The 21818-nt window shown below is 47.3% G+C and overlaps 1 protein-coding gene across 1 annotated transcript in view; it reads right to left on the minus strand.

The window, feature by feature from the left end:
• Positions 1–21818, minus strand: part of SYT17 (synaptotagmin 17) — a 36463-nt gene that overhangs the window by 1477 nt on the left and 13168 nt on the right. The window contains exons 6-7 of the mRNA XM_054391195.1: positions 12526–12646; positions 11579–11734 (exon numbers count right to left, since the gene is read on the minus strand). Of these exons, the coding sequence (XP_054247170.1) occupies positions 11579–11734; positions 12526–12646 (277 nt within the window). The remainder of the gene's footprint in view (positions 1–11578; positions 11735–12525; positions 12647–21818) is intronic.

A 21818-nucleotide genomic window follows, 5' to 3' on the forward strand; every position in this document is an offset into this window, starting at 1 on the left:
ATTGAGGGATGCATTTGGGAGCAGAAAGGCTTCTTTAATAAAAACAATTAAGAACACCTCTAATATAAATGCTTAAACAGAAATTTGGTTCATTTATGTCCATTAACAGGGTTGAATCCTTGAGGACAAGCAATGCAGTCATGGTGGGTTGACCCTGGCAGGACACCAGGTTCCCAACAAAGCTGTTTGGTCATTCCCCTCCTCAACTGGAACAGGGAAGAGAAACTACACTGAAAGGCTCATGGGTTGAGATAAGGACATGGAGAAGATCACTCACCAATTGCCATCACAGGCAAAACAGACTTGACTTTGGGGAAATTATTTATTACCAATCAAATCAGAGCAGGATGAGAAATAAACCCAAATCTTAAAAACACCTCCCCCCCATCTTGCACTTCTTCCCAGGCTTAACTTCACTCCCCCCCCTTCTTCCCTGACCTTGCTGTCTGCAGAGTTCTCTCACACATTCTCTCTCCTCTCTTCTGAGTGCTGTTGTGCAGCAGTTTTTTGCCCCTTCTTAAATACATTATCCTGGAGGTGCTACCACCATCACTGATGGGCTTGGCTTTGGCCAGCAGTGGGTCTGTCTTGGACATAGCTGGCATTGGTTCTATTGGGCATGGAGGAAGCTTCTAGCAGCTTCTCCCAGAAACCACCCTTGTAGCTGGACATGAGCCAGCAATGGGCACTTGCAGCCTAGAAGGCAAATGGCAGCCTGGGCTGCAGCAAAAGCAGCATGGCCAGAGATGGAGAGAGGTGATTCTGCCACTTTACTCTGCTCTGATGAGACCTCACCTGTAGTGCTGCCTCCAGCTCTGGAGCCCTCAACACAATAAGGACTTGATGGAGCAGGGCCAGAGAAGGGCCACAAAGATGATCAGGGAGTTGGAGCACCTCTGCTGCAAGGACGGGATGGGGAGCTGGGACTGTTCAGCCTGGAGAAGAGAAGGCTCTGGGGAGAGCTGATAGTGGCTTTCCAGTACCTGAAGGGGGCTACAAGAAGGCTGCAGAGGAGCTGTTTGCAAAGGTCTGCAGTGACAGGATGAGGGGCAGTGGTAGGAAAAAAAGAGAAGAAGGGATTTAGATTGGATGTGAGGAACGAGTTCTGCACCATGTGGGTGGTGGAAGACAGCAACAAGTAATGGAAGCCCCATCCCTAGAGACAAGGTCAGGCTTGACAAGGCTCTGAGTAACCTGATTTAGTGGAGATGTCCCTGCACACTGCAGGGCAGTTGGACCAGACCTTTGGAGATCCCTTCCAACCCAAACCATTCTATGATTCTATACTAATGCCTCTTTTGACTGATCATACTGGCAACCTTGAAGTGATCAGGAAGGAACACCCATCCAGAAAACATCCTAAAGCTAACCTCAAGGCTATCAGTGCCATTTCTGTGATGGGGGACAAGTTTTCCTCCTGTGCAGCTGGGGCCACAAAGTGTCTGCATCTCCTGAAAATCCTCTGCCAGACATGCCCTGCAGTTACTCAGCAGTTACACCCATGCTCTGCTGCCAAGTACAGCCACAGAGGGCTTCTGCTGCCACCTGCAGCTGCCTGAGCCTCCACTGCTGCCTGGGAACAACAGGCAGAGAAACCTCAGCACGCTGGAGTGGGTGGGAGCTCCAGCACAAATAATTTACCTCTTCTTCAGCTACCTACATAAGTAACCTGCAATGTAATTAAACCCATTTAACTCAAGAAGAAGAAAAACAACAAGAAGGAAGGTGCTTCTTTTTCATCTGCCCTCCTACTCAGGCTAGAACATCACACACAACATCCTCACCCAATTTACACTAGTTTGTCATCAGTTTATTTACAGCACACCACCACCACCCACTCTCCAACAAGTGGTCCCCAAAGCTGTTTTTAGTTAGCTAAAAACTAATTTGGTTGCATCCTGTGTATTTTAAAAAGCCCTTAAATAAACAGAGCTCCCCTGGGTGCAGCTCACATGCCCCCTGACACACAATGTGCCAGCCAGCACCATTACAGAGCCACTCACAGGAACCAGCTCCCCAGGCCAAGAAACCCCCAGAGAATCAGAGAATCTTCCTTTCCACTGAAGGATAATTCAACCAAAATACTGAAGAGCAAAAAAATCCAGCTTAATGTTTATAGAGAGGAATGTTGGCAGCCTGGATCAATCATCAGGCCAGAAAATCATTTTTAAAAACCCTGCCCACTCTTCCATACCTGCAATTGCTGTCAAAGTTTCATCTGATACCCTCAGCCCACCAGACCAGGAACCCAACAGACACCTATATGGTAAACATCTTACTGCCAGGGCTCTGCAGCACAAGCACATCTAAGCCTGCACACCTCCAGGGTTGTGCTGCAAGCTGCAAAACCCACCCCCAGAAACATGGAGCCATCAGCATCCTGCTCAGGTGGCCACACTGCATGCTGTGCCCAGACATCCTTGGATTGCAGCCAAACCACTGGCAAAGGGAGAAAGAAGCAAAGACATGTCTCTGGCAGGAGCCACAATCCTGTTAGCACTGACCCATCAACACTCCCTGTACCTCTCCACTTTAGAGACTTTGGCAGGGGCTCAAAAAGTGCCTTAATCCACACGCTCTGGCAGGCAATGCTTTTGTCCCCCACCCTCTACAGGCAGGAGCCTTTTCTGTGCCAGCCACTGAGCTCTGCCAGCAGCTAGCAGGTCTGAGCTGTCAGGTTAAGCAGGTCTGAACCCTACTTGTGAACTGCTTGACATCAATATTAAAAAGCTGTTTAGCACAACGTGGGTGCTGCTGGGAGCAGGCAGCAGCAGGATTCGTGACACACACTGCAAAGGTCACAGGAATGGACCATGCCCTGCTCCTTAGGCATGGCCAGTAATATTTAGTAGAGAAGAGATAAGCACAGGAGAAGATGCACTGCTTTCACATTTCTCAATTTAATTTCCATCCAGCTTCAAAGGTGCACATAAAACTGACCTTCCAGCATCTCTGATCCTGCCCAGCTGAATCCTGGCCATGCACAGACCCATCGCAGCTCCAGCATCCAGCTGCTTCTCCACATGGGAGACCACCACCACCACGCCAAGGAAACTCATTGGAAAACCATTTCCCTTCTTGCTCTCCTGTAAAGGCAGCCCCTGTGCTCTGGCTGGAGCAGCCTGGGAAGGGGACCCTGCAGATGTACCCAGTGCTGCACCCCTGATTGAGGTGTTTGGCTAATCAGGGGCTGGCCACAGATAGGGAGCAGAAAGAAGCATCAGAGAGAGAAGGGAGCCAGGGAGCAGGGGAAATGCAGCTGCACAAGTGTGTCCTGCAGAGAGCTCAAAGACACACAGGAATTGACACCTCATGAAATTACCTGATCAGGAGAAACTTGGATGCCTCTATTGCAACAGCCTGGAGGATACTGGGCAGGAGTATCTACAGCTGGATTGTTACCTTCAAATTATTTTTATTTATTTTAAACTGTAACTTAGTCCTCTGCACTATGATCCCCAGATCCACCAAAACACGGTGCCATGGATATTGACAGACCTCACAGGAACAGCTCCAACACCAATGCCTTGCAGCATTAGTAAGCAAAGGCCATACCTGTCAGGCACATTCACACAGCTCCTCTGATGGCCACAGGGCCAGGTGGAGACATTTCATCTCCAGACCCTGCTCTACCACCCAGAGCAGCTACTGTCACTGAGGTTTCTCCTCATTTGAGATACAGGAAGCTTATGGCTTTGTGAGACGTTTGAACAATTTCTTTCACCACAGCAGGAGCCAAACAAGATGAAAGGATGAGGCTGAGAGAGGCATGACACTGCTTAAATTAATGGGCTTGGCAAAATGAGCAAGCACTGAGGATCAGAGGGTTTGCTCCTTCCTCTAGCAGAAAAAGATTCCCCCCAAATTCCAGAGAAGTCCAGGATAAGCTGCTTCAGCCACGTCTGCAGCAAAGAACAGTTATTAGCTAAGTCAGTTCACATGAAGAAGCTGATTTTGCCTTACAAGCAAGCAACAGATTGGCTCAGGAGGCATCAGCATCTTGTTGCTCTCACCAGGATTTAAGTGTTTCAACTCCTCCTTGTCAAATCCATCCCTGGAACATCTTCCCCAAGCAACCCCAAAGCAGGATCAGGGCTGCAGGACCCTGCACAGCATCTCTGACAACCAACCCTCAATTTCTGCTCTGCTGTCAGCTGTTCCAGGCTGACAAACTGTACCTATTGTGGAGACCAGGAAGGCACAGATGGGGATCTGGAGGATGGAGAGCAATGGAGACCTTCCTCCTCCCAAAAGGGTTTTGAAGCTCATTCACCATACCTGCTGCTACCATGCCAGGCAGTGGGTTCTCCAGGAGGCTAAGGTCTCCCATTGCCAATGCACCCTACATGTGCTCCTGTCCTTTTACCCCAAAAGCAGATGTCCTCACAAGACCTGCTGGATCACCTTGTGTGGCCACAACACCTGGAACAAAGCAGCCAGGATGTGGGAGGTGCTCACTGGGAGCACTCTGCTCTCCCCAGACTCAGACCATATGGTGTCCAGTGCATAAACACATGAAGTATTTATGATGCCAGACAAAGGCCAAGTTCTGATACAAATTCAGCAGGTAGAAAGCCCCAGAAAGTATAAGTGCTGACATCAATGGTTTTGTCCTTCTCCCCCTCTCTGGCTGAGACAGGATTACACAGCTCTAAGCACAATTAGATGCTGATTGTGAGCTCCAGATACAGAACATACAGACAGTCAAATACTTTAGAAACACACAGCTAGCAGACAACCAGAAACAATTTCCTAGCAGCAAGCTTCCTAATTATCTATCCATCCAAGAGATGTTATAGTGCTCAACATGATGGCATTTCAAAGCAGACACCACTCCTTTCTCCTGCACTTCAGCATGGGAAAACAAAAAAAACAAACAACATTTCAGTTGCCTTATATATTAGAGGATTTTCCCCCGCCGGTATATATGTGTGCAAAAAACAAAGTGCATGAGTATTTTGTGTGTGTTGGGGGAAAAAAAAGCAATAGGAGAAAGGACAGATGAGCATCTGAAGCAGCAAGACAAAGCACAGATGTGTAATGACCCCAAACACATAGCAGTTTCCATCCCTGCAAATGGGCACCTAAAGATAATGCTGGCATCTGAAGGTCATCCTCTCACACAGCCAGGCAAATCCAAATCCAGGTGTAGAAGCCTGAGGACAAAACCATTTCCAGCCTTCAACTTGCTGAGCTAATTGGGACATTTGGAAATCAGCCTGTCAATTAAAAAGCTTGCAAAGCCTTGCTAGCTCTGTGGCCCACTTCAGTGTGAGCAAACACCAACAGCATCACCTTGTCCCCAATGGCTACACCACAACTATGATCACCAGACTGATAGGGGAAAAAAATTAAAGGTCTGAGGAGCTTCAGCCATCTTCTCCTCAACCAGAACTTGAACTGCCAGAATGAATCCTAGTTAGTTTTATTTCCAGCTGTAACAGATGAGCGTGGGTCTGAGAGCTGCAAGCCTTTGGCACAGCAATTTGCTCCTCTCTGCCTAGCCTGGGCATGCTTGGACAGTGAGGTCTGGAGCTGATGACCACCTCCATACAGTCTCTTCTGCCAGGTCAGGGCTGCTTTCCTCCTCTTCATCTCCAACAACTGTTCCAGAAATTCTGTCACGGATCACAATCATCCCAAAATATATTCCATCAAACATCCAAAAACACTTATGAGACAACATATAAAACCAAAACTGCTTGGCACCAGTTTTGGCTCCAACGTCCCTGAGAGTGAAGGGTGACAGCAGGCCACAGCTGTGCTCACCAGGGGCTGTCTGTGCCATGAATGGTCATTTATTCCACATAAAACACCACCCCAAAGCATCCACCTCCAACAAGAAGGCAGGATTTAAGGAAGACCCAAACCCAACTCCTCCCCTCTCAAGCTGTAATGCCACAGAAAGAACAAACAGGCAAAAAGAAAACACTTGAGTGAAATCAAACCAAACTACCCAGAACTGTGCCATCAGCAACAGGCACCAACAATGACATTTCCCCCACCTTTCTAAAAATTTAAACATCATTAAATGGTCCTTACATTTTCCCAAAGGCCAAGGGAAAGGGAAAATAACCCAGCAGAGGAACCAGGTATATGCTATTGAACAGCAATCTGTTACTGCAATCAAGGGCTGCTTATTCACTGGCAGTTAATTAGAGCCCTGGGATAAAGCATCCAAGTGATCTCAGGGTCTGAGGACTCACGTTGTGACAGCACTTGGTGCAAGGAGACAGGGGAGGGTGGTGGTAGTGCTCCTCTGTAGCAGCCCTTGGCAGCACAGGTACAGCCATGCAGCCTCACTCTTCAGCAGCACTCCCTCAGGATCCCAAATACTTAAGATGTGATAAAATGAAAAAAAGTTGGTCCTAAATCTTTATAGAAGATGGAGACATGGTATATTTAAAAAGCATATTTATAAGTAAAGAGAATCATATAGAAACCTACAAGTGGTTCACAAGACCAAGTGCCTGTGAGCTGTGTCCTCAGCCAGCACTTATGATGAAGATCTCACAAACATTGAGGCCAATCTCTCCATGAACAAGCAAACCCTGTCCCAGCCTGCTTCCCTCCCCTGGGCAGAGCATCCTGCCCTGCTAGAGCCACAGCCACCTTTCACAGGGGAACAGTGCAGCAGGATGAGCCCCACCACCACTCTTCATCAGACACCATCAGCCCTGATGCTTGCCCCAGCTCCAGTGAGTCTCAGCCAGGTCAGACAGCAAAGCACAGATGGTACCCAGAACACAAAAATCGTTTTTCCCCTCTTTGGGGATCCTGCTTATTTCACAAGCCCTAAGGATCCTGTCAGGTAAACATGCAGAAGAGCTTATTCAAATGGAGAAAGACGCACTGAGTCACCACAGGACCTCGGGGAGATGAATCCTGCCTAAGTGTGAGCCCTGAAGGCTGTATTTTTTATGTGAAGTGATCAAAAGATGTTAACAAGTCACCCAGCTGCAGTTTGCCCTGGAGCACTGTTTTTTTTTTTTTTTTTTTATTGGGCCATCTGGGCTTTACTGCAACACAAACAGCATTACCAACCACGGTCATTAACAACATTATAATCATTAACAAAATTCCACAGTGCCTGGACTTCAGGTGTTGTCTCACCTCCCACAGCACAGCTCAGGCTGTCTGAAGGCTGGGGTTCAGAGGACAGTCTGCCCAAAAATCCCTCAGCAAGGAGAGTGTGGTGTCTGAGAGCCCAGCATGCAACCCTCCCCAGTGCAGAGGTTGGAGCTGCACCTCAGCCTTTTTTCCTGCTTGGAAATGACCTTGGGCAGCAGCTGACAGCCTTGCTGCCAGGGCCAAACTCCACCTCCCCCATACTGTGAAACAAAGAATAATTACTACCTTTGTTCAAGGTATATGGTTAGGAGAACATCCTGTCCTTTAAACCTTGCCTTATTTCTCTGAGAAAAAGAGAGAAACCCAGGACTTGCTTGCACCTGAGCAGATGATGACACATGGCAGATATGCATCACACTGATGAAAAAAAAAGGAACCATCCAAAAAAGCACATTTCTGTTACAGTACATATATGGATGGCCATTACCTAGGCAATGTGTTTGATGGAGTAAATGAAAGTCAAACATCTCCACCAGCTATTGCCTCAGTCATCATCTTTTTTTCTGCTGGGGCATTAGACTTGTTGCAAGTATCAGTCACTTTCCTGGTTGTAGCCTCTTTAATGAGAAGCTGTGAACAGATGATACTTGCAGCAGCAATCCTGACCCTGGATGCTTCCTCCCAGAGGGGGACATCGCCACCTGAGCTCATCCCATCTCATTTTAGGCACCAAACTGAGAAATGTGAGTTAGTGACAGCTCCAGCAAGCACCTGAGGTAGAAACAGATGGGGAAGGCAGAAAAACAGCTTGTACAAGGTGTCCTGCACCAATGTGGAAGAGGCAGCATTTTGGTCTGTAAATGCCAAGAACTTACAGTGTTGCATCCTAGCATGCCTAAGGACAAGAAAAGATTTAAGAACCAGCCCAACCCCCCCAAATCTTGGCTAACACAGAGCTCACCCCCATCCTGGAGGCACCCACCGCCTGTCTCCTAGTCTGACTGCACTTCAACCCTGTGTTCAGTCCAAAGTCCAGCTCTCCACAGCAGCACCAGGGAAGCAGGGAGTGAAGCAGTGCTGCGCAGAAAAGTGCCCACCTGCAGCGTTTGCACAAAGAGGCCTTGCTAAACTGATAGCAAAATCCTGCAAAAATCCTTACCACAGTGCACTAAACCCAGGCAGTTTGATTCAGTGGAAAAAAAAAAAAATGGGGAAAGAAAAAAAACACCAAAACACAAAGAGCAGGGGAAAAAAAAAATTAATCTTACTTTGTCCAGACAGTCTTACTTTGCAGCGTGGTACCAGCCACACAGAGGGAGCCAGGAGCTTCAGCTGAGAGGGGCTGGCATGGCTCCACTGCTTTCCAGTAAAGCCAAGCCAATGTAAAGACAGCTGCAGAAGGAACTTTTTCTGTAACTTCATATTTTGGACCCACTCTGCAGCTATCTCTTTATTTAAAGCATCATCACCCACCCTTCAAGCAGGATTATTTTCCTTTTCAATTGGACTTTGAGTCAACAGCAAATTTAATTAACTGACCTAATGGACTAGAGCTGTGGACTGAAATAAAAAAAAAAAAAGGTAAGAAATAAAAAACAGCTCCTACAAACACACACACCAGAATGAGCCACCACTGCAGCCAAACAAAACCCCAAGCAAGATCAAAACCTAGAGAAAAAGATGTGGCTTACGCTACTGCTTTGCCGAGACACAAAAGATCCTCACGTTGCAAGGTTCTGCTTCTCCATGCTGGCAACCATTTGCTCTTTACTGTGTTTTAGCATAAGATGCCCAAGTCTTTACAAGCTTTTCAGCTGCACAATGTGCTGAGATGTCAAGAGGCAGCTATCTGGGGAACACCATCATCCCCACCTCAGACCTTCAGCCAAGCTGCATGCTGATACTCATTTTATTAAAACCTCACGATGCACACAAGACCAAACTGGTGCCACACTGTTGGGAACACATTTCTACCAACATCCAGAGCATCTTCATCACCTAGGTCAACACTGAATGTGGCTCAGCATCTTTACCACCACTGCATCTCCTGAAACACCTTGCTCCTGTGACACTGCAGATGCCTATGCATGAGCCCTGGTTTGCAGGTCCTCACAACAAGGCAGGCTCTTGCCTCCTCTAACGACAGGAGGCAGCACAGACACCAAACCAGCAGAAGAATGCACACACCACAATGTGACCAACACCTCTGGAGTCAGAATCTCAAACAAGAGTCCAGATGGCAGCAGGAGCTCTAAGCCCAACGACACCCACAGCAGGACCATGCCTGGGCCATCCATCACATGTCAGTCCAAGAGCAGCCACGAGAACCTGGCCCCACTGCTCCTCCAAGAGCTTCTGCATGCTGCTTCCCAGCTTTGCAGCTGCTGGTGACATTTCTGGCCTGGGATTATTTATTGCAACATTTAAAGCAAGCAACATGTCCCTTAGAAAGCAAAGCCCAAGTTAGAAAGCACATCACTGAAACCCAGCTGCATTACCTGTGATTATAAACCAGCTAACTGCCCACTGACTGACTTGAGGACCATCTGCACAGAGAAAAAATGAACCAGACCCCCACTCAGTAATGCTAGCCTCATCAGTCATGGTGAGGAGCAGCACATCCCCCTCACCCTTCCAATGGCACAGAGCTACTGCTCTGTTTGCCTTTTCTCCTTCTACTAGGAAAAGGGAAAAACAAAGAAGTATTTCCACCCCTTCATAATCACCTGATGGAAGCTTCCAAGAACAAATTTGTCATTGTACATGCAAGGTACAGTCAGGGTGACGTGCATGCAAAGCAGTGATTAATTATAGACTTTTGGCTGAGGAAATCTCTGAGCATGAAGGGCAAGATTTAAAATGCTGATCAGCATCCCTTTTGTTCTAACATGTTTGGAAACAAACTAATGAGTTGGAATTGGACTCCTCATACCAGCTTTGACACCTGTATCTGTCACGTAAGGAACAAAATTTAAATACACTTCAAAATATGTTCTCCCAGGTGCAGATTCCTTTCTCTTCATTGAAAGATGGTGAGTAGTGGGTGGAAAGCTGCCCAAAATTTTTTGTGCAGTGTGGGAGCCCAGTGTGGTGAAGCATGGGGGTCCTACTGCCCAGCCCCTCCGTTCCTCCAGAGGGTAAGAAGGTCTGACCCTGATCCTGATGGTGCCCAAGCTCCACAGCACACACAGGGTGACTGAAGTCATGGCATGGGAGAGAAACCCACCACTTCCTAGGGGTCCCTGCAGCCTTGCCCAAGAACTCCACACTGTGGAAGAGCAGTCTCTTCTCCCAGGCAACCAGCACCAGAACAAGAGGACACAGTCTCAAGCTGCACCAGGGGAAGTTTAGGCTGGAGGTGAGGAGAAAGTTCTTCAACGAGAGAGTGGTTGGCCATTGGAATGGGCTGCCCAGGGAGGTGGTGGAGTCACCATCCCTGGAGGTGTTCAAGAGGGGTTGGATGTGGCACTTGGTGACATGGTTTAGTAGTCATGAGGTCTTGGGTGACAGGTTGGACTTGATGATCCTTGAAGTCTTTTCCAACCTTATTGATTCTGTGATTCTGTAGAAAGGCCACCAGCCACAGTGGGTCCATGGCCTCAGTTCAGCCCCACTGATGCTGCCCAGTGTGCAGGTGAGAACTGGGGAATGCATCCCTGTGCTCTGCTACTCCTGCTCTGAGCAGCTCGCCCAACTGCCAGTTCCTACTGACTGTTTTCATGTCTGAACAACAAAATAGAAGGTTCAGAAAATACTTAAAAATAAGAATTCCCATCCCGGCCAAGCCTCTCCAGCACTAACAAAGCTCTTGAGGTCTTGGTCTATCTCAGCTGTGCCACACAAGGCTTGGAACCAAGTCCAGCCCTTTAAAAATAAACTGCTTACAGAACAGGCAATAGCACCTATATTATAGCTAAGCTACATCATCCCACTTGCAACTTCTATCAGGTACCAGAAGTTACCTTTGCCAGTGTTTGGGCTCTGGGATCATTCAGTACTTCCCTCTCATTCTTCCCATTTGTGACTTTATACCCAAGTTGGTTGCTGCTGAGAAGTGCAATTAATGCCTCTTCCTCCTCTGCACAAAAGCATTCCCAGTGGCACCAATTAAGCACAAGAGCACCAAGGTGCACTTCCAGGCAGCTCCAGCCATCAGGCAGCAATGCTGGGACAGCTTCTGGAGAGCACTGAGTGCTAATTTAGCTTCCCTGGAGACCCCAGCCATGGTCACCTCTTAGCAGGGTGGCTACTGGGATGGACACTGTCTTGCACAGGCTTATCTGGGTTGTGGAGTCTCCTTCTCTGCAGACTTTCCAAACCCACCTGGATGCATTCCTGTGCAGACTACCCTAAGTGATCCTGCTCTGGCAGGGGGGTTGGACCTGATGATCTCTTGAGGTCCCTTCCAACCTCTGATATACTGTGATCTGCAGGCCCACAACTGTTTCTTTGTTCAGCTCAAAGAGAACCAAGACCGTTGCCAGGTCAGTAACAGCACCCCATTTACCTGTGAACACCAGGCTGGCATTCTCCAGCTCTTCCTGTGGAACTTTGAAGCTGAAGGACTCGTTGTAGAAGGGATCTATCGTCCTGCGCATGCAGGAGGTCTTCTTGGTTTTTGTTAACTTTAGTCCATGAACAAGCTGGATTTTGACAAAGGGATCTGACAAAGAACACAAAACACAGGCTCTGTGTTACAGCCATCATCAGTCAGCACCCTGCTTCCGAAGGGAGAGCACCACAGGGATGGACCATGCTGGAAAACAGCCCTTGGCAGTGGCTGGGGCTTGTGGTACAGCACCACACTGCTCCCAGGGATTTGCAGTGCAGATAGAAGTCAGACAGCTGGACTGAAAAATGCTCCCTGCCAAAACCACAACTGATGACAGCCTTGGTAGAGGCCAAGCATACTGTTCTTGTTGGAAAATGCCAGTGTTCTGGCAGCACCAGTGGCTGGGGCTTGGAACACGGGAAAAACACCTAAGGACACACACACAAAGCTATTACCAGCCCAGCAGGCTCAGAAACAGCAGGGAGCAATGCATGGGCACTGGGAAAAACCTCAGACCATCCCCAGAACAGCCAGATACCTTAAATGAAACCACTGCAACATTAACATTCAGGCAGCATCTGCATGACACAACCACAAATGGGCTGCCCTGCAGAACACAACTCACAGCTCCTGCTTCCTCACATCAGTGCAGAGATTTTGGATTTTTTTAAACTTCAAATACAGTGTCTGTACCCCCTGTTTGATCTCAGGGCAAGCATTCCAAATAATTCAGTTGCTGCTGGCTATGCATATAGAAAATGAATATCCAGAGCCTTGTATTAACAGGAACTGAGCATCCAAATGCCCCTGAGTCCTCCACAAATTGCAGCCTCACCACCCATCTGCTTGAAAAGCACGTGTAATCTCTGCAGGAGTAATGTGAGAAATGCACTGCCCTTTACCTGAACCTTGGCTCATGTCTGTCTGAAGAAGCTGTTTTGCTCTGATGATGTCCACATTCAGTCTTCCTGCACTGGGTAGGTAGTTTAGTGACAACAGCAGCTCTCCCAGCTCCACTTCATTCTGCAGGAAAAAGGGAAGGTGGAAATTCAGACCAGAGCTCAGGGAGGAAGGGAAGAACAGGAAGAGAAATTAAATAAATCCTATTTGTCTAAGTGCCTAGGAAATAAATTTTAGTCACGCTCTAAACTACAACCTAGAACTAGCTGGTGGTACCTTGTGCTGAGCAGAAACAAGAAAGAATATTATTCCCAGGTAAAGATCATTCCTTAATCACTGATCCTTCACTATCTTTTCAGCAGTCATGCAAAGAGGACCTATGAGGAGGAATGAATACAAGGTCAGTAGTTTCTACCTGCTCCACTCTGAATGGTTCCAGGTGGTTCTGATCTTACCAACCTCACATCCTTAATAATGTACAAAACACAGACCCATTGGAGAAGACATCTTCTTTCCTTCCCAGCCTCAAAGGGCCACACCAGCCACTTGGGAAGTTCAGGCATGAGATGGTTAATGCATCCGTGGGTCACAGGAAGGCAATTCAGAGGAGACACCCCCTTGGCATCCAGCCCTTTCTACCCAGAGACCACAGCACAGCTTAGCTGTGCCCTCGCTGTTCATCAGGCTGTAGCTCCACATCACTATGGTTATTCAGCCATTATTTCTTTTCCTTTTACTTAATGATGCTTAAAACTAGCAATTAAAAAGGAGCTGGAGAACTGACATCACTGCTGCTCAGACATGACAGCTTAAAACCACCTCTCCCCACTAGCATGACCTGGCTCTGAGCTGCTCTTATTCTCAGATGCAAAATACACACAAAGAAACAACTCCAGAGACTGAAGACACCAGGCAGCCTGGGCAAGGCATCCATCCATCTGCCTTGTCTCAGGGCCATGCAGGAGTGCAGAGCCAGTTCTTCATCTCCAGTAGGCAAACAGTTCAAAACCAAGCCTAGATCAGAGAGTTCTGGCCCACTCCCAAAGGAAGAGGAGCTATAGTGGCATTGCAGTCTAACAGAAGTCTTAAATATCTGTACTGGTGCCCCGAATATTAGATTACAGAAATCAGAGAGAAAAGGACTGGGTAGGCAATAAAGAAAAACAGCTCTGAGACACAGCCACAGTCTGAACTGACCCAAAGAACCAGCTTCAGCAGCAGATGAGCCAGCACATGAGGTACCCACCCCCCAGCAAAGCTATCAACAGCTCCTGGAGGATTTGGCTAGGGCTGTTGGAAAGCCCAACCAGCTCACAGCTATTCATCTGCAAATAGAAAAGCAGAATTTCCACCAAGTGTGGATGAACCAGAGGGCTCAAACTAAATCCAAGGAAGCACTCCAGGAAAATCCCCATTCCTCTGCCAGGAGCAGCCCTGTACCTTCAGCCTGGCCAGTCAGCAGCACAGAGCAGCTCCCACTGATAGCCAGCTCCTCACCTAAGGAACCAAGAGCTAGAAACAACATCAGGTAATAGCATCAGAAGTCTTTCCCGAGGCAGTGTCTCCTCTCATGTTCCTGCTGACTACACTCAAGAAGGCATGAGGACGTGTGTGGCATGCAGGAACAGGTGGCAGACTGAGGAAGTCCTGCACCTCTGACTCTACATAACACAAATTTAATGTCCTTTTCTTTTTGCTCTCCACAGAAAATATAGCAATAGGCTGCCTGGCTTCACATCAAAGGTCTCTGTTTTGGGAGCTGGCAAAGTAAATCCTCTGCAATCAGCCCTGTACCTCTGAGTGAAGCACTGTGTGGGGAGCAGGGTGAAGGCTGAGCATGGCAGCATCCTGACCCAGCCCTCATGCTAAAAGCATGGATCTACATCACAGATCCTAGGGCAAACCCACGTGTGCCCTCCTTGCATGCTCCACCACCCCTGGAGCCAGAGCCAGAGCCAACCTGGCAGCATCCAACCCTAGCTGGCACATCTTCTGCCTGACCCCACAAGAAAAACCATCCAATTTCTTACTCCAGACTCTCTCTGTCACAGCATCTCTTGGATCACAGTGTGGCAGTGTAGAACTACACTGCACAAACACACGCACATTTGCCACTTGCAATTTCTTGTTGCTTCACTGAGAAGGCAGCCCTCTTCTGCCAGCCTCTGTCAGCTCCCACATCACAGTCCTGTTCAGTGCATGACATTTTAAGTTCTTTCCATCAGAAATCCATCCCCCACCACAAACCTGACCCAATAAACATATCATGCTCATGACTTTGTGAGGTGAAGCCATACCCACACACATTGTTCTGCCCAGTGACAACACAACCTAAGGACCTAGGAGATTCGCACATTCAAGGTGATTCAAACTTCATCCATCTAATTTAATCTACGATCTTTGATTTTCCACAAAGCTGCTCCTCTCAGACCTGTGGCTGGAACAGCCTGAAGACATGTTTATCATCAAGAACAGCTGGTGACTTCTAAATCTATTACCAGGACAATAACAAAGCATTGCAGAGCCCACAACAGGATCCACCTGGGGTCCCCCCTCGACCACAGCTCCTTTTATTTATAACATATCAACAACATTTTTAACATATCTGCTCCTGTTTCCACTTGCATTCAGTATTGTGTCAGGTTCCATGCAGGCTTTAGTTCCTAGAAATTCAGGTACATCTGGACAGCACAAATTAGGAAACTAATCAGCACTGTTATTACATGCTGGGAAGAGACAATCAAACAGCTCCAGTTGCAAACACCAAGCTTCAGGAATACCCAGGTGGCAGGCTGGCACTGGGCAGGGATGTCAGACCTTTCAAGTCCCTTAAGCTTAGAGTGCTGAAAACCCACATTAAGATTTGGGGTAATTGCTTCTGGGTTTATCCATTGGAGGAACCTGCTGACCTTATCCAAGACCTGCAGGAACTAAGGGGCTGTCCTGGGTTAGGGAAGGATGATGAATTTCAGCAAGGTAAGGCAGACCTCCATGCTTCTGACACATTTACATTTATGCTCCATGAAAAAAAAAAAAAAAAAAAAAAAAGTCTGATGCTGTACACTACCAACATCAGGCTAGGCACATAATACCCACAGAGGCATCTTCCCCTACCTGAACCCTCCCCAGCACTGTGCCCATAACCCCTGCAGATATTATGGAAGGAGTCACTATAATGTAACCACCATCCTGCTGTCTATGGATGACACCTCTTGTGCATCCCTCTTTTCAGCTTGGCCCCTGTGTAGGTCTGAAGTTCATGCCTATGGCAGGAAAAGGTAAAAAGAAATCCCTGATTTTCCATAGAACATAACAGGGACAGTGGCACCTCTAGAAAAGAAACTTTTTTACTATGGGGGCTTGAATTTGAGCAAGGTGAGACACAAAATGGTACACTCTGTAAAGCAGAAGACAGCCTGCCACCAGCTTTAATGAGTCTGACATCAGGCCTTATTTCCCAAACCTCAATAGCATCTTCTGCCCCTTATTGCTTTTCAAGCATGCCCTGATTTCTGTTCATTATTTTAAGGGAAGGAACAGTCAGTCCAACCCAGAGAGGCTATCAGGATAGGTATGCTCAAAGCCAGCAAGAAAGAGCAGCCTCGTTGTTTGCAGTGGTACCAAAAGGTGTTTGGAGAAGGCAGCCCAGCTCCCCATGCAGCTCACCTCAGTACAAGTGACTCAGCCTTTTCAAGGCACAGTGAGCTGCCTCTGATCTCATAAACACATCGTTTCTAGTTTAGCCACAAGGATCTAGGAAACGTGCTTCACATCCTGCCAGGGTGCCTGAGGGGACATCAAGCACTCAGAAATGAATCAGTAGCCAGCAGCCACCACACCTTCCAACCTGGCGTGTTGCACCAGCACTGCCTCCAGCCTGCTGTACTGCACCACGCTCACTAGCTTTCACCTGTGATCATTAGCAAGCGAGGAGCTAATGAGGGTTGGACTGGATGATCTTTGAGGTCTCTTCCAACCAGATCTACTCTGTGATTCTGTATTTCTGGGGTGCTCCACGAAGCCCGAGGTACAAGGCAGGCCTCCTCAGTCTGCAGCTGGCTGCGCTTCCCCCGACAAGCTCACGTCACGCCGTGCCCTGGCTGACGTGACAGCCCTGCTAATAGGGCAGGCTGGTGGCACAGCTTGTGTCAGAAACGAAGGTGTGGATATCAACAGAGCTGCAGCTTCCGCTTGCTGGCTCAGGGGGCAAAATAACTCAGAGCACAGCGAGGTTCACTGTGATCCAGAGGAACAGGATGCTTTTTGTTTCAGGGCAGGGAGGGTCAAGCAGCCACAAAGGTCTCCAGTGGCTTGTGTGGCCATAGGAGCTGCCCAGAGGGCTCCTCCAGCCCACTGAGCTCACCTGCACTTTGGCAACACTCTCTTGCCTTAGCCAATGACCCCCATGCCCTTCACCTTGTTCACAGGCACCTTGACCAGCAGTGGCATTAAGACGTCTTCCTGGGAAACTGGGGGCACAGAAGCATGGCTTTTGTTTTGTCACACACTGGAGTCTACCTAAACCTCAGACCTACACAGGGGCCGAGCTGAAAAGAGGGATGCACAAGAGGTGTCATCCACCACAGGGAAAGGAAGTGCCTGAATTTTACCTTTCCTAGGTCTTTTCACCAGGAAACTAAACTGCTGTTGGTTTTGCTTTGACTAAGCAGCATGCAGAAGTGTCCCCCCCACCCAGGCACTGCCTGCAAAGACAGCATTTTAGTCACCATTGTTATGCTGATTTGTGCTGAGATCCCAGATGACCCTGGAAAAGCAATTTCCTGTTCGATGATGTGCCAGAGAGACATCAAGTCTGGGATGTCCAAGACTCTGCTAGAGCTCCGATTAACGTTTCACTCCTGGCTGTTCCTCTCCACAGCTGCATTACACAGCCAGCCCTTGGGCTTGCAACCTTGGGCTTGCCTGTAGATCCAGAACCTTCTGCAGTTACCGTTTGGGTTGAACCAGACATGTGAGACTTTTTTTTTTTTTCCCCTCTGTCATCTGTGAAACACAAGGAGGCTTCCCCAAGGGAAGAGGAATTTTTAATTAATGCCATTTGCACATCTCGTTTGGATCAGGGCAATTGTCTCCACACAGCACCCCCCACCCAGACTGTTTGCTGTGCTTTGCTACAACAGGAGCAACATTCTGCAGCTGAAACCCTTCCTGGTTCCCGACGGGAACCAGAGCACATTACATCAGCACAAACATCTATGCAACGTTTCTAATGAAGTTTCAGATTGATTTTCCTCCTCAAGGTTATCTGTGATGGTACCTCCAGGCACATTAGAAAACTGATGGTTTAGAACAGTTTGCTCTAACAGGCTTTCTACAGCATCCTGTGACACACAGCAATTATTTCTGGAAGGCTGAGCTATTAAGGACTAGAACCTGAAAAAAAAAATAAAGGAAAAAAAAAAACCAACAAAACCAAACAAAACACAGAAAGAAAAACCACAAACCAACTTACCAATGGATAAGAATATTGTTACCTATGTAACAAACTGAGTATGATGAAGAGTCACAAAATCCATTCTAAAGGCTAATGGCTTTGCATCAGCTGGGGTGGACATCAGACTCTCCTGTGCAAAGACCTTTGGGAAGATTTCCTATGGAGATCCTGCCCATGATCCCCATTGACCCTTTCTCTGTGCTCCTCCTCAGCAAAATACACGCTGCAGAATCCTGGTCCTCTGCAGAAAGGACAAGGAGCCAACAGCACAGAGAAGAAGGGATGAGGTAACCAAGATGAAGCTGGAAGTCAACAGATAAGGATGAAGAAAAAAAATAACAAGGAGAAAAATTCTCAGTACTAGAGCTTTAAGGACTGGAAAAGGAAAGCAGGGAGAGAGAAAGTTACTGAAATGATCAGGGGAAGAAAGATGCAGAGTGAAAGAAAGATGGTAGAATGTCAAAGCCAAAATACAACAACAAATCACACCATGCATTCTTCAGCTCCAGTGACCTGCAGGGTGGTGGCAGCGCACCTCCAGCCAGGCTTTGCCCAGGGGATTTCACCCACTGGACACAGGAAAGCTGCCAGGTTGATTTTAACCTCCTATCACTGAACAAGTACTGCCTGACGTAACCAACCCATGATCCTCAGCAGCAGTTCTGCACTGCTCCTTTCATTAAACAGCTGCTAAGGTTTTGGACAGCCAAAAAGAAAAGGAAGAACAAGAAAATCCCTGACAACATCACTTTCATATTTAATTTCCCGTGACTGTCATGAACACAGACCCCTGTCGCATGCTGACACAACCTTGAGCCAACTGCTGTGGCAGCTCTCTGAACCAAGTCTCTGCCCGTCCGCTGCTTTACATCTGCACAGGAGATGGATGCTGACATTACTTTCAATAATACACTGTGCCACCAAACATAAAGCATCATCCATGTCCCCCTAAGCATGGCTCCTTGTCAGAGCTGCAGTGGATAAGCCAAGGAACAAGGGTGCCAAGAACTGACTTGGTACACACACAACTGAAGGTCTCCAAGCCACATGCCATCACCACCTGGCTGCACAGCAGAATGTAACATAGCACCCAGAATGAATGCTCTGAAATGAGTAATTACAAGGATGTCAAATTCCTTTCTCTTTTCCTTCCCAGCCATGGCATGGTAAGAACAACAGTGCAGTGCTTGTCATAGGCTTATCCCCAAGGTGGGAATCAAAAAATTGCAGAGAGCTGCCATAACAAAGCCACTCCATTTGTGGAGCACGTTCCATATTGACCATAGGGAGCTGGCAGCTCCTTCTAGAGCACTCACAGCACAAGGGTAAAAAAAAAAAAAAAAAACAACAAGTCCAATACACACACCCCACCCCTTCACTACAAAACTGGCTTAATTTGAGGGGAGAAGGAATTTTCATGCTATCTTCCCACCACGACCAGCCAATTTTTATTTTTTTCCCCCCATTTGCAGAAGGATCTCCAAGCTCTCATTACTGCTGGCCTAAAACATTTCATTCCTGCCCACTCAAATCTGCCAAAAGAGAAGTGAATCATATGCCAACAAAACTTGGGGTCCTGAACATGTGTTTCAAAATTATTCTTATCAGTGAAATGTGTGAATGTGAGCCCAGCTCCAGCAAGGGCTGCCAACTTCATTCATGGTAATTAAGCAAAGCCACACACGTTTAAGGGGATATTTAAGGAGTGCAGAGTGTTCCTATGGGGACTGGACTGAAGAGCTACTCCATGAACAGCTACTGTGCTTTAGAAACGCTTTAATTACCCTGCAAGAAAAAGCCTCCCAGAACAAGCAAGGAAAAAGAATTTGGCAATACCTGCACTGACATTTTCTACAAGGACTAAGTCCTTCTGCTTAGTTATTGGCTCTGATGACAAGTGGGATGCCAGCTCCTCCTTGCCTCTGCTTTGGACTCAGTCCCCTTAAGTGCTCGATCCAAACGAAAAAAAAAAAACCACAACACTTATGAACAGATACAGGCTTCGGCCTGAGGCTTAGCATCAAGTAGTTTATGGCACTGATTCCTCAAGGCTGAGAGGACAGCATTCCACTTGCCCAAATTTGACAAGCCATGGCCAACATAATGAGCACAGCAATACTGCACAGCCCACCTCGTTACACCCAAGACAAGTTCTCATGCTGTTAGCTAACAAGCAACTAAATCATGAAGATATTCTGCTACTAATGACAACAGGCTGTCAGCCACTGAGGAGCTCTACATCCCATCCACAGACCTAAGGACCTTACCCTTCTCTGGAGACCCATCTGGATGCATTCCTGTGCAACCTGCACTAGATGCTATAGTCCTGCTCTGGCATGGGGGTTGGACTCGAACACTGGAGGTCCCTTCCAACCCCTAACACATCCTGTGGTCCTGTGATCCTGGTCCATCTTTCAGTGAAGCCAACAGAACCACTGGCTGCACAAGCTGGACCATGCCTCAGCCCAGGAGAAAGCCACCCATCTCTGCCAGCACCACATGCATCAAAAGATTCCTGGCATCCCCCATGTTTTCAGTAGGGCTCATTCATGCTGACACAGTCCCAGCTCTGGGTTTCATGGGGCTCAGGATGATAGTGGACAAGGACTAAGCACCTGACTTTATCAGCACACTCTATGGCAATGGCCTCCAGAAGGATACAGCCAGTGCAGAGCAGATCTTAACCCATACCATTTAGGCACTTTGCTTTTCCACACACCTTGTCCCATCCCACTCCCACTGGTATAAAGAGAAAAACCTTCACACCTCCTGCCATCTGTATTCACTTTCCTCCATCTCTCCAGCTCATCTTTCTATCTATAAATGCCAATTAAAAAAAAAAAAACCACAACAAAATAAAATTACACATTTTGTGTCTTTCCTCTTTACATATCACATCTACAACTGCCTGTTTTCCTCTCCCTCCTGTTACTGGTTTTCCAAGCACCTGCTTCAGCGTTTTCTCCAACATGATCTTTATCACTGGGGGGATGCTGCTGCCAGCTGCTGCTTCATGTCAGAGCCCCGGGGCAGCCAACCCAGCCTGCCAAATTTGCAATCGACTAACAATCAGAACTGCACCACAGAGGCTTTGCCTTGCTCTCCAGAGCCCAAAGACAGCTTCTGCAAAATAAAGTACTGTCGCACATAGGGCTTTTTTGTTCCTGTCTGTCATGATCTCACAAAGTACACTTCAGCAGACTCAGGTTCAATCCAACAAGAAAATAATAATAATAAGGGAAAAAAAAGTAAGATGTATATTAAAAAAAAGTATGAATTGTCAACATGTCAAATCTATCATTCCACAGGCAGAATCTTTCAACCAGCAATCAAAAAGCCCTCACAAGTTTCTGGCACAAGCATCACCATTATTGAAGACATTAAAAATGAAGTTGTTCAGAGCAATAAGCTTTCTTGCTTTATTTCTTCCAGGATTTATTTCAACCCTCTGATCAATGAATTGAACTTTAATCACCATTAAGAAAAAATATACCTGATTCAATAAACTTTAAAAAAAAAAAAAAAAAAGGAAAAATCTTAATCACTGTGAAACCATGGGAAGATGATACCAAACACATCCTCCCTGGATTTCCTAGTACAAGTATTGATGTTCTATCTGGAGTTGCAGTGTGCCAGCTAATGCAAAAAGAACAAAGCAGCATGAAAAGACCACAACAAGGCACTTCACAAACCAAGGTGTGAAGGACTTTTTGCTTCAATTAATTTTTTTCCACATGACAGCAAGTAAATTAATGCAAGTCTGCAAGGTCAGGCCTGCCCATTCAAATGGAGTTTTCTCTTTTTCCTCTTTCCTTTTATAAATAATCAGAAATGCCAATA

This window comes from Indicator indicator, chromosome 22 (genome assembly GCF_027791375.1).
Source record: "Indicator indicator isolate 239-I01 chromosome 22, UM_Iind_1.1, whole genome shotgun sequence".
Classification (NCBI taxonomy): Eukaryota; Metazoa; Chordata; class Aves; order Piciformes; family Indicatoridae; genus Indicator; species Indicator indicator.